Source organism: Crassostrea angulata, chromosome 2, assembly GCF_025612915.1.
Source record: "Crassostrea angulata isolate pt1a10 chromosome 2, ASM2561291v2, whole genome shotgun sequence".
Taxonomy (NCBI): Eukaryota; Metazoa; Mollusca; class Bivalvia; order Ostreida; family Ostreidae; genus Magallana; species Magallana angulata.
Genome location: NC_069112.1, coordinates 31108867 through 31121767, shown reverse-complemented (window position 1 = coordinate 31121767; position 12901 = coordinate 31108867). Strand labels below are relative to the sequence as shown.

The following is a 12901-nucleotide window of genomic DNA, read 5'->3' as shown; positions in this document are numbered from 1 at the left end:
CGGTAACGAAAATAAGCTGAGATTTTTTCGTAAAACTCAACTCTCGTGAGGCGACTCTGAGAAAGTTTGGTGGCACGCCATTTTAGCAGAATCTCACCAGAGTCAGAAATTTAAGATTTGAGGCTGAGATTTGAGCTGAGATTTTTACATGTTGGTGGCCCCGAAGCCAGAGCTCTTAAACCAACAACAATAGTAACTAAAATAAAAAGATGAACAAAATCGAATTATTCCTGGTATGACTTAACAAAATACGAATGATTTTAAGTACGACTTAACAAAAACTTTTCCGATCTCAAGAACGACTTAACAAAAAAAATCCGAATGTGTCAGAGTACGACTTAACAATTATTTTTGGTACGAGTTAAATTCACAATGAACTTTACGCTATTTTTTAAACCAAGAACACGGAATCAAAATTTCCGGAAAAATCAATTTTTAAACCCCGATATCTCTGTACTACATCGTCCGATTTTAAAACGGCTTTCAGTGTTAGATTCAGCTTAATAAGCTGTACAAAACACATATTCATTTTTGATTCGATCAGAAAATTCATTTTTTCGAAAAATTTGTTTCACTTCCGGTTTCGACCGGAAGTGACAAAATACATTTTTTTGGTCAAATGCCATAAGTAAATCCGCAGATTTACAATCACAGAAAATTTCAAGTCTTTATAAACAACCGTTTACGAGAAAAGTCATGGACAAAATCACTTTTTGAAAATTTTTAAAATGACGTAACTAAAAAACGGAAGTGATTTAATGACTGAAACTTTAAAAGCTTCAAGGGACAAGAATTTAACATAATCCCTGAAAATTTCTTGCAAATCGGTTGAATAGTTTTCGAGATATAAAGCAAAAAAGAAGTCAGAAGGAAAAACAAGAAGAATAATAATAATAAAAAAAAACAATAGAATAACAAGAGGGTCTTCCGTTGAAAACGGAAGACCCTAATAATAATAATAGGGAAAAAGAAACCGAACGAAAACAATAAGGTCTTCCGTTGGAAACGGAAGACCTTAATAATAACTAGACACGATCTCGTTGCGAGCAACGAGGAGGTCTTCCGTCCGATTTTTAGAATATGGAATGACCTTACTCTTGTCAACGAAACGTATCAGGAAAAGGAGGCGGGATCTAAGAGTAATGGATGAAAGACTATCTATCCCTTTGGTGTCCCTTATTTGAAGGATCAGCTCCTTTTCATTCATTTTAGTTAAAAGGTATTTTTGTGTACCGCTAATAAGTGTTTAGAAATTGGTTACCGTTTTTGAGATATCTGGGAAAAATAGTTTTGATATCCGGTCCTTAAACTTATTTTAGGATCCAGATAACAAACAATATATGGTTGTACATTGTTAAGCATATTATTTTGAGCATCTTTTGTTCAATACTGTTTTCCAGAACTTTCCTCTATTTCGAGATATTGAGGATCAAAGTGATGGATTTCTGGCCCCTTAAAATCCCAAATTACATACCATAGGAGTAAATGATTGTCATGTATAGGTGAATAACGTTAGAATGAACATAATTGCTTCTATAGCGTATCACAATATATTTCACAGTGAAAAGTTATCATGAAAAGACTTTAGAGCCCCCTCAGCCCCTTATTTGAAGGGCCAGCCCCTTTTCTTGATTTCAAATGAAAGCTCTTGTCAATTCAAACACATTTTGTTCAACAAGATCTTACAAATTTTGTACCGTTCTCGAGATCTCTTGAAAGGGTCGTTTTAGGGGCCGACCCTGTAACTCCCTTTAAGGACCGCATAACAAAGAAATTATAGTTGCAGATTGTTAAGCTCAATATTTTGAGCATCTTTTGTTCAATATTGCTCATCAAAATTTTCCTCCATTTTGAGATATTGAGGATCAAAGTTTTGGACTTCTGGCCCCTTAAAACCCCTAATTACGTAACATAGGAGTAAATAATTGCCATGTATAGGTGAATTACGTTAGAATGAACATAATTGCTTCTATAACGTATCACAAAATATTTCACAGTAAAAAGTTATCATTAAAATACTTTAGAGCCCCCTCAGCCCCTAATTTGAAGGGCCAGCCCCTTTTTCATGATTTCAAATGAAAGCTCTTGACATTATAAAAAATTTTTGTTCTACATGTTATTACAAAATACTATCGAGGAAAGAGATATTGGAAGAAAACCACGAAAAATCACGACGCTTTTTTAACCGTAATTTTCGAGCTTGGGCGAGCTTCGGCGCTTTTGGTCACAGGAAAATAAATATACCACATGTCAGATCTACAACCTTTTGTCTACAATCCCTGAAATTTTGAACTCAATATCTTAAACCGTTTAGGAGTTTACCCCTGGACAAGCCGACCCTCTGAAAATCGTTAAATTGTGAATAAATCAAAACCGGAAGTGACGTCATCGGTAAAAAAAAATTCCAATAAGGTTCAGATCACTATCAAATCTGAAAGTTTCGTGTAAATCGGTCGAGCAGTTTCCGAGAAATCGCGTACACAAAATTTGTAAGAAAAAAAAAGAAAAATAATAATAAGAAGAATAGGGAAAAAGAAACCGAACGAAAACAATAAGGTCTTCCGTTGGAAACGGAAGACCTTAACTAGACACGATCTCGTTGCGATTTTTAGGATATGGAATGACCTTACATTTGATCTTCGTCAATGAAACGTATCAGGAAAAGGAGGTGGGATCTAAGAGTAATCGGTGAAAGACTATCTATACCTTTGGTGTACCTTATTTGAAGGATCAGCTCCTTTTCATTCATTTTAGTTAAAAGGTATTTTTGTGTACCGGTAATAAGTGTTTAGAAATTGGTAACCGTTTTTGAGATATCTGGGAAAATCGTTTTGATATCCGGTCCTAAAACTCATTTTAAGGTCCAGATAACAAACAATATATGGTTGTACATTTTTAAGCACATTATTTTGAGCATCTTTTGATGAATACTGCTTTCCAGAACTTTCCTCTATTTTGAGATATTGAGGATCAAAGTGATGGACTTCTGGCCCTTTAAAATCCCAAATTACATAACATAGGAGTAAATGATTGCCATGTATAGGTAAAAAACCTTATAATGAACATAATTGCTTCTATAACGTATCACAAAATATTTCACAGTAAAAAGTTATCATTAAAAGACTTTAGAGCCCTCTCAGCCCCTTATTTGGAGGGCCAGCCCCTTTTTCATGATTTCAAATGAAATCTCTTGTCAATTCAAACACATTTTGTTCAACAAGTAATTACAAATTGTGTGCCGTTCTCGAGATATCTTCAAAGGATCGTTTTAGGGACCGACCCTGTAACTCCCTTTAAGGACCGCATAACAAAGAATAAATGGCTGTACATTGTTAAGCTTAATATTTTGAGCATCTTTTGTTCAATATTGCTTATCAAAATTTTCCTCCATTTTGAGATATTGAGCATCAAAGTTTTGGACTTCTGGCCCTTTAAATCCCCTAATTATGTAACATAGGAGTAAATGATTGCCATGTATAGGTGAATAACGTTAGAATGAACATAATTGCTTCTATAACGTATCACAAAATATTTCACAGTAAAAAGTTATCATTAAAAGACTTTAGAGCCCCCTCAGCCCCTTATTTGAAAGGCCAGCCCCTTTTTCATGATTTTAAATGAAAGCTTTTGACGTTATAAAGATATTTTATTCTACATGTTATAACAAAATACTATCGAGGAAAGAGATATTGAAAGAAAACCACGAAAAATCACGACGCTTTTTTAACCGTAATTTTCGAGCTCGGGCGAGCTTCGGAGCTTTTCGTCACAGGAAAATATATATACCACATGTCAGATCTACAACCTTTTGTCTACAATCCCTGAAAGTTTAAACTCAATATCTTAAATCGTTTAGGAGTTTACCCCTGGACAAGCCGACCCTCTGAAAATCGTTAAATTGTGAATAACTCAAAACCGGAAGTGACGTCATGAGTAAAAAAAATTTGCAATAAGGTTCAGATCACTATCTTTCAAATCTGAAAGTTTCGCGTAAATCGGTCGAACAGTTTCCGAGAAATCGCGTACACAAAATTTGTAAGAAAAAAAAAGAAAAATAATAATAAGAAGAATAGGGAAAAAGAAACCGAACGAAAACAATAAGGTCTTCCGTTGGAAACGGAAGACCTTAATAATAGGGAAAAAGAAACCTAAGAAAAACAATAAGGTCTTCCGTTGGAAACGGAAGACCTTAATTATCAACTGTTAGAATTTATTTTGGGGGGGAAAAATTCATGACCTCCTTATTTAAATGATCATTCCACCCCTAATTGGAATGTGTCATTATGAATTATATAAGAGATGAAGGAAAACATTTGCCATCTTAATTCCAAATTCGAAGAGACACGATGTTCATGATCTTAGTTATTCTGGTGGTTCACGTTGATGCGCGGTGCGGGGTGTCAGAGGGGGTAGTGCAGTGCCGGGACTGGAGGGAGTTTGAGCGCGGTAACTACCCCATGGCCAATTTCCTCATCTTGGAGAGGGCAGTGGGAGAGATCAACATTGAGGGATATCCAGCACTGACCAGGCTGGTCATCCACGATCCACAAGCTAATTGCGATGACATCACAACAAACCCCTGGACGACGGTCCGTATAGGCTCCCTCACTTGTCAGGTAATATTTTTTTTTATTTATTTATTTATTTAATTTTGTTATCTATGTCATAAAAAAAATTAACAATAATTTTAATTCTCAAAAGAAAACTTGTCAGGGAGATATATCGTCAAGAATTTTTAATTGAATCGATGTTATTTAAAAAAATTTAAAAAGTTAATAAAAATTGAAATTTATGTTTTTCTCGTTTTTTTCAGAACGCCCAGCACAGCAGTGGGGTCAAAAACATGGTTACAACAATCAGACCAATGATGTGTGGTTAAGTTCCCGGGTCATTATGATCGATTCTACCCCTAGAGGGCCTAGATTTCGCCAGGTATGTTTTTATCATTTTGATTTTTTTCTAATTTCTATTTTTGAAATTGTAAATATTCTACGATCAACAAAGAAATGTAATATATAAACCATCGATTAAACAACAAATGTTAATGAATGACAAACACATTCATGAAAATTATGTTAATAAAAAAATGTAAATATGCATTTTTTTGTAGGTGAGGAGACGAATTAACTTCTCTTCGGAGGATGGGGATGGCGCATGCGCAACCCGCACACCTGCAGCGTCCCCCCAAATTCCTGCAGATACGGTACATATATCTTCTATTTTCATTAACAACGATTTTCAAAATGTGGTACTATACCTTGCATGTCTGCTGGTGTCTTTGATACTTTCTCTCGTCCGAGAATTCAGCGCAACAGTTATCACACTTAAATAATGTATCCTTATGCTCCCTGTGGACATGTAATGCGCGATGCGATGAAAACTTAAACGTGTAGTCACAGTAAAAACATTTAAATTCTGCTTTGCACACTCTAACATGTCGATCGTAATTGTCTTTTCGATTAAGTACCTTTTCACAAATATCGCAACGAAAACTATTTGTTTTTTCCGTGTACATTTTTATAATGTCGCTTAAAAGAAGAGCTGTTACAAAACGACTTGTTACATATAGCACAAAATGTCTGCATAATTCACAGTCTTTCATTCAATTGACATTGAACACCTAATTAAACAATGAGTACATTTTCCTCAGTCTTATATAGTACAACATTAGTCATACACATGTATTATATTATTTTACTTGGGTAATCTTTTTCCGGGTTATGACTGAATTCGTCATGTGTTATCCGAAAGTAAACAATGACGGATCTAGGGACGGCGCACCGGAATAACATTTCTTATATGTAAAAATGTGTAAGCTTCCGAGGGAGTCGCCTCGGACCCTCATCTGGGCCATGGCCTTAATTTAATAGACCTACTGTGGGGAGAGGGGGGGGGGGGGCTTCATTACAGCCCCCCCCCCCCCCCCACCTTTTACTGTGCCATCTCGTTGCAGAATTCCTGGATCCGCCACTGGTTAATGTATTTCATGTAAGGTCATCTTAAAAATTGTTTGGCTGTGCTCTCCCGACCGACTCAATTTCTCTACATTCCAGAAAAACGAAATATATATTTTTCTTTATTCCTTTTATCTTGTCAACAAATAGTTTTAAAAATGTGAGTCGGGAAAGCACAGGCAAACATTATTTTAAGGATGATCTAACCATGATTATCTAGAGGACCTGTTTTATAAAAAAAGAACTTACGACTACGACCAAATTTAATTCTGCTAATAACTTTTTTTGGTATATATATATTTTTTTTTAAAATTTTTTTTTTGCTCGTAGTCGTAATTTTTTTCTTTAGAAAATACAGGCCTCAGGTTTTTCCTTTGTTTTATACATCCTTAAGTTTTCTTGTCCCTTTCATTACAATATAATTTATCTTTTCCAGACCATAACCGAGGAAAGTCTTCAGCAACGAGTGCTGAGACTCGAAGAAAGTTTGGAGGCGCTGCGAAAGGAGATGGAAGGGAGGAGAATCCTCCGGAAGTTGAATGTTTGTAATTTTTGCCAACATTAAACTGTTTTAAATTTCAACCTGTCTTTTTTTCAATTCTGTTAACGGTTGAAACAGACTGTAACAATGTACTCAAAATTTACAAAAGAACCACTGACACAATAATACAAAGATTACAAATAATTCATTATTTTAAGGATGATCTAACCATGATTATCTAGAGGACCTGTTTTTTAAAAAAAGAACTTACGACTACGACCAAATTTAATTCTGCTAATAACTTTTTTTGGTATATATATGTTTTTTTGTTATATGTTTTTTTTTTCTCGTAGTCGTAAATTCTTTCTTTAGAAAATACAGGCCTCAGTTTTTCCTTTGTTTTATACATCCTTAAGTTTTCTTGTCCCTTTCATTACAATATAATTTATCTTTTCCAGACCATAGCCGAAGAAAGTCTTCAGCAACGGGTGCTGAGACTTGAAGAAAGTTTGGAGGCGCTGCGAAAGGAGATTGAAGGGAGGAGAATCCTCCGGAAGTTGAATGTTTGTAATTTTTGCCAACATTAAAATGTTTTAAATTTCAACCTGTCTTTTTTCAATTCTGTTAACGGTTGAAACAGACTGTAACAATGTACTCAAAATTTACAAAAGAACCACTGACACAATAACACAAAGATAACAAATAATTCATTATTTTAAGGATGATCTAACCATGATTATCTAGAGGACCTGTTTTTTAAAAAAAGAACTTACGACTACGACCAAATTTAATTCTGCTAATAACTTTTTTTTGTATATATATATTTTTTTGTTTTATGTTTTTTTTTTGCTCGTAGTCGTAATTTTTTTTTTAAGAAAATACAGGCCTCAGTTTTTCCTTTGTTTAATACATCCTTAAGTTTCTTGTCCCTTTCATTACAATATAATTTATCTTTTCCAGACCATAGCCGAGGAAAGTCTTCAGCAACGGGTGCTGAGACTCGAAGAAAGTTTGGAGGCGCTGCGAAAGGAGATGGAATATGTCTATATATTTGAATAAAATCATTTTTATTAAAAAATCAGATTTGTTTCTCTTTTTTAATACACTTTATTACTCTGAATAGTTTTAATATATAATTAGTATTATTGTTTACATGAGAACAAGTGTGATCAAGCTGTTACAAGAGTATTTCGCCGAGAGTCACGATTGTGTAATATACTCAATACAATTGATATTTCAAGGTTTAATTAAATAAAGTCATCTGTTGTAATCCGTTGGAATGGTTTTTCCTTTAAAAATGTCTACTTCAACAATTCATATTTTCATAAAGCAAATGAAATCAAATAAATAACGAAGAAACGTTGTTCATACTTATCAACTTCCTGCTACGCTCCTCCTTAATTTCCCTCCTGGTCTACACTGAACCTCAAATTTTTTGAACCTCAAAAAGTGGGGTATAATGTCCCCCTCTATACTACTGAGATATGCACAAAATGATGTTGCTCTGTGATGCTTTGCCAAGATTAAAAGCATGAGAGAGAGAGAGAGAGAGAGAGAGAGAGAGAGAGAGAGATCTGAGGCACATGTAGTAAAAATTATTACATACATTTGTCTTACTGTAAAAATTGTTTACAATGTAGATGTGTTCTGCATGTAAAGTTTACCTAAAATGAATCAATAAAATTCAATATATATAAAAGATAACTAATCTCAAAGAATTTACAATGTTCTGTGAAATAATCAAATCTTGAGAAGAATGTTTTATAGATATCAGGGAACATTAACTTAAAATCTGAACTTAAAGTTCTTTTCATCGTGCACTCTGTTTTACATGCTCTTTCACATGCGATAATCATATATAATGGCGAGCCAGACAAAAGTTCTAATTTTAATTAGACTGAATATTTACCATGTCAATATATTTATTTAATTAAGCACAAGCCTGTCTGAGTTCTTTAATTCATTAATTATTGGAGGCGATATGGTAAAGATCTGCTATATTCAAATATTTAGGGTAAAGTTATCATCATGCAAACATGCACTCTAATAACAACATTCTACTCTTGTGTGCCTTTGGACCCCCACCCCTTTTAATTGCACTGTTTTACAGTGTGTGGTGTGTTGTTCAATACAAAATAAAACATACATATACATAATAATAAATAGAAATTCAAAAGAGTAGTGTGCAAAACATACACGTGAAAATACATTGGACAGATAATATCGCGAGATTTCTCAGACTCAAATGCCCGCTTTTATATAGTTACACGTCAAAAGCGGAGGTTACAGTCAGAGGAATGTCGGATTAGATTGAAAAGTGCACAAACACTTTGAAAAGATATAGTCAATACGACATATCCTGTATTGAAACATACCTTTATAATCTGCCATACGTTAGTTGAGCTGAAATTTCCACTATCGCCGTCTTGCAGACCATTCTTCTGACACACTGCTCTCAGCTGTTGTTCGCGGTCAAAACATGGCGACTTGACATGGGGAATCGTACGGTAATTATTTCGATTAAAACTAATAAGACTAATAAAAACTAATAACGTAATTATCGATCGAAGTAAGGAAATCGTTTCGATAAACACTCTGATTAACTATATAAAAAAAGAGTTCGGTTTAATGACCTGTACGAAATCTTTTCAGCGGGAGTTACTTTCAGTGGGAAGTTTGCACTATTTTTAAACATATAACGAGGAATCAACATTTCCGGAAAAATCAATATTTAAACCCCGATATCTCTGCAATGCAGTATCCGATTTTAAAACGAATTTAAGTTTTGTGTTAAGCTTTGCAAACTATACAATATGCATATAACTTTATGTTTTTTTAATAAAGTTTTATGATCAGTACGAATTGTTACAGTAGAAGTTACTTTCAGTGTGAACTTTGCACTATTTTTTTAACCAATAACGAGGAATCAACATTTCCGGGAAAATCAGTTTTTAAACCCAGATATCCCGATATAAACGGTTTTCAGCATTAGATTCAGCTTTAAAAGCTCTACAAAATACGTATGCGTTTTTTGTTTGATAAAAAAATTCAATTTTTCAAAAAAATTTGATTCGCTTCCAGTTTCGACCGGAAGTGACAGATTTTTATTATATAGCTTTATTACATAGGTAAATCGACCAAATCATAAGCATTGAAAATTTCAAGCCTGTACTTAAAGCGTTTTTGAGAAAAGTCCCGGACAATATGACTTTTTTAAAATTTTAAAAATGACGTAACGTCAACACGTGTGTCGTTCATACAGAGTGAATAACGTCTGCGTCATTTTGAAAACCCCGGCAGCACAACATCCAACACAGTCAATAAACGATAGTAAATCCAAACAAGTAACAACGTAGCATCGTTTCCATCCGTTCCTACAAAAACGCTCCGTTTCTTAAACTCATGCGATCATTGACATTGCTCGATTTACCACAGTGTGTTGTTTGCGCATGTGCGATTTAATAACATACACAGGAAAACGGTCCACAATTAACGAGGAATTTTATAAGTATCTGCGCCTGGATTTCAGTCTGTCTTGTTTCGTCGATCATTGGATATATCTTGCCAGTGCAGTGCTTGTCATTTTATTTTTCTTCAAAACGCGTTTCTACACGTCTTTTCTTCTAAGGTAACGTGTTCTGGTGTATGAAATACCTGAATGCGGTGAAGCATGAATAGTGCTCCGAGTCTTATATAGGGGTTGTTAGCGATGAGCAGAACAATAAAAATCGACAACTAATATGGCGGTGGTCGGAGATTAAAGGGAAATAATGCGTATTTATGGATTCATGTCAGCTTTAATCATATTTTTTTATTACGGACTTTCAGCTCCTTGTTTTCGACGAACTGCTCTTCTGCAGTTGGCCAAGCTATATTAGCCACGTGTCTTGACTGCCAAATCACTTCATCTCCACGCAACCTTACTGCATCATTTAAGAAAAATGTAAAATAGGTAACGCGCGATGCACGACGACGGACGAATACAGATAGCAATTGGTCATGTGACCTAATCAGTGCATCGGTTATATTAAATCGTACGTGTTGTGGTTAATGTTTTTAAGTGTGTCGGAAGATGTTCTGAAAGTAATGATGCATGAATTTATTCCAATGAAATTCAATTCTTTACTCATGACACTCCATCTCTTAACAAGAGCGGACATCGCTGTTTGAATCACTTAAGGCTAAAATTAATCTCGGGTCATAGTTGTTTGATTTCGACAGGATTAATTTAAATATATATTAACAGATGCACATGCACACATAAGCAGACATTTTGACTTAAGGTTTTTGACTTGGACGAAAGCTGTTATGACTACAGAGGGTCGTCAAGTTGATTTTGTTAATTGCTTTGTAGACTAGGAACGTGTTACTGTTTTAACAATCAAGCGAAATCAAATTAACTCGTACATAATGTCAAGGAGTCAAACTATGATCGACCTATTAATATTGTAGTGACGCTTGGTAAAGTTAAGTTGTTCATAAATTTATCGCAAATTAGTTCATAACGACTTTGGTGTTTCCAAGAACAATCATCTTGATTTATACTTCAGAGAATTTAAAATATCTAAAAGATAATTTTAAATATTACGAATTAACATGTTTATTATCTAACCGTTATCTTTTCGTGATATCTGGCCTTGGAGATTATTTATCGGCAACAAAGTGCCATCTTACTCAAATGAGTTCTGCACTTTATCGGAAGACATTTTTTTTTCTTCGAAATCTTTATGACGCAGTGGACAGGGGAAGTAACATGAAGATTGTAAGACCCCGGGGGGGAGGTTGATTTATACAGTTACGATGAAGCTGCAGGAAGCCCAGAAAGTGAAATATATATACTTTTATAATAAGACTTGCAAATGATGGGACGATTCATTTATTGAAACCAACCTGTAAGTGGAGTTCAGATTGGAACTACTCTCGCGACCATAAAACGAGATCTGGCATGGATAACATCGCTTCGCTGCTCAACTGCGGGTACCAGAGTCATCCACATAATCTCTATGAGGAGGTTAAGTCCACAGTTCCAGGGGAAAAAAGCTGCACACATCAACTTGTACCATACATGTAGCTAGGTGGAGTTTCCATTGTAAATTGATATGGTATATCCCTAAATATACCATAGCATATGGACCAATCCAATATTAAGGGATTAAAGTACATAGTTATGTTTCTGTGCTATTCAAATTGAAGATATTCAAAACTGAAGCCATATAGATACACCATAGCCACATACAACACTACCTAATATCCATGTTACAGTGTAGAAATGACTGCATGAGGAAATCAATTTATTTAAATTTCTCTCCTGTTCAATATAACTGCATACAATGTATAATCTCATTTCAATTAGTTTAAAGAACATTTATAAAAAGTACCATTCGATACTACCTATCAAATTAAAAGTACTATTCTAAACAGTACAATTCAGTACTACGCCATCTTTTTTCTGTCTGATTGTAACAGCTGGCCATGGTTTCTAAGCAAGTACATTCACATTCACAGACACGTCAGCCGAAACGCTCTCAGTTCATCAAATTACATGTATAAGTACAATTATTAAAAGTACTATTCAATACTGCGCAATCACTTTTCTGGTAGACTGGATTTTCGGCAGGTACATTCATAGACACGTCAGGTGCTTCTAAATTAATCTTCTTTGAAATCGGAACACTATTTTCAAGGGCAGAGGGGCGAAGATGTCCTGTCCTGACCACCAATACTGAACCGCGAACCTAACTCCAGATATCAACATTTGAAACGGAAAATAGGTGTGGGGGGGGGGTGCATCCGTGAGATGCAGGAGGATCACCCTCTTACAGTTTTACTCCTCACCATGGTTGGAGACAGCACCGCCGCAACAGGAAAAACAAGAAAACCGATAGAGTACCTTAAAGACTTGCGGCATTTCTTGGAAATCGCTACAGAAAACAACATACACGCATCGTTTAGCATCTCGATGTTTCTGGCAGAACCAAGGATGACTGTAAATCTGTACAAAACCGTTTTGCACATGATTTAAAGCAGTGTTGCAGAAGTGAATACGGAAATGCTTTCATCACAATGTTGGGAATATAAAGTTGACTCGGACAATGTCCTATGCCGTAGACTCCATTCTCACATGCTACCGTGGCGAACCTTGTCAAAAACATTCATTTGCTTGTAAGGGTCTGCAAAAAAGACATTTGAAGTTCTCAGTGTTACCCAAAATAACTTAGACTGAACATGCATTTGTTATGAGCTTTAATTTAACTTCAGAGCTAAAAAAATGTTAAGAATAAGATTTCATGCCTCCACGCACGAATGTGAATCTGTTAACAGGGCATACTTAAGGTCAAATTCAAAAAAAGTATAACAGGTAATAAAAACTTTGAACCTAAAATCCGTAGAGTTGTTCAAAGCTTAAATAAGGAATGTGAAAATTAAACCTTAAAACTATTGAAGCTCATGATGTCCCTCTTGTAAT

General features: G+C 34.9%; 2 protein-coding genes across 2 annotated transcripts in view; both read left to right on the top strand.

The window, feature by feature from the left end:
* Window positions 1-12901, top strand: part of LOC128171734 (putative nuclease HARBI1) — a 225458-nt gene that overhangs the window by 20931 nt on the left and 191626 nt on the right. The window lies entirely within an intron of this gene.
* LOC128171737 (uncharacterized) lies at window positions 4276-8724 on the top strand. Its single transcript, XM_052837501.1, has 3 exons — window positions 4276-4616; window positions 4814-5203; window positions 6391-8724. Exons 1-2 carry the CDS (start codon window positions 4347-4349, stop codon window positions 4877-4879), a joined length of 336 nt encoding a protein of 111 aa, XP_052693461.1. The 5' UTR covers window positions 4276-4346; the 3' UTR covers window positions 4880-5203; window positions 6391-8724.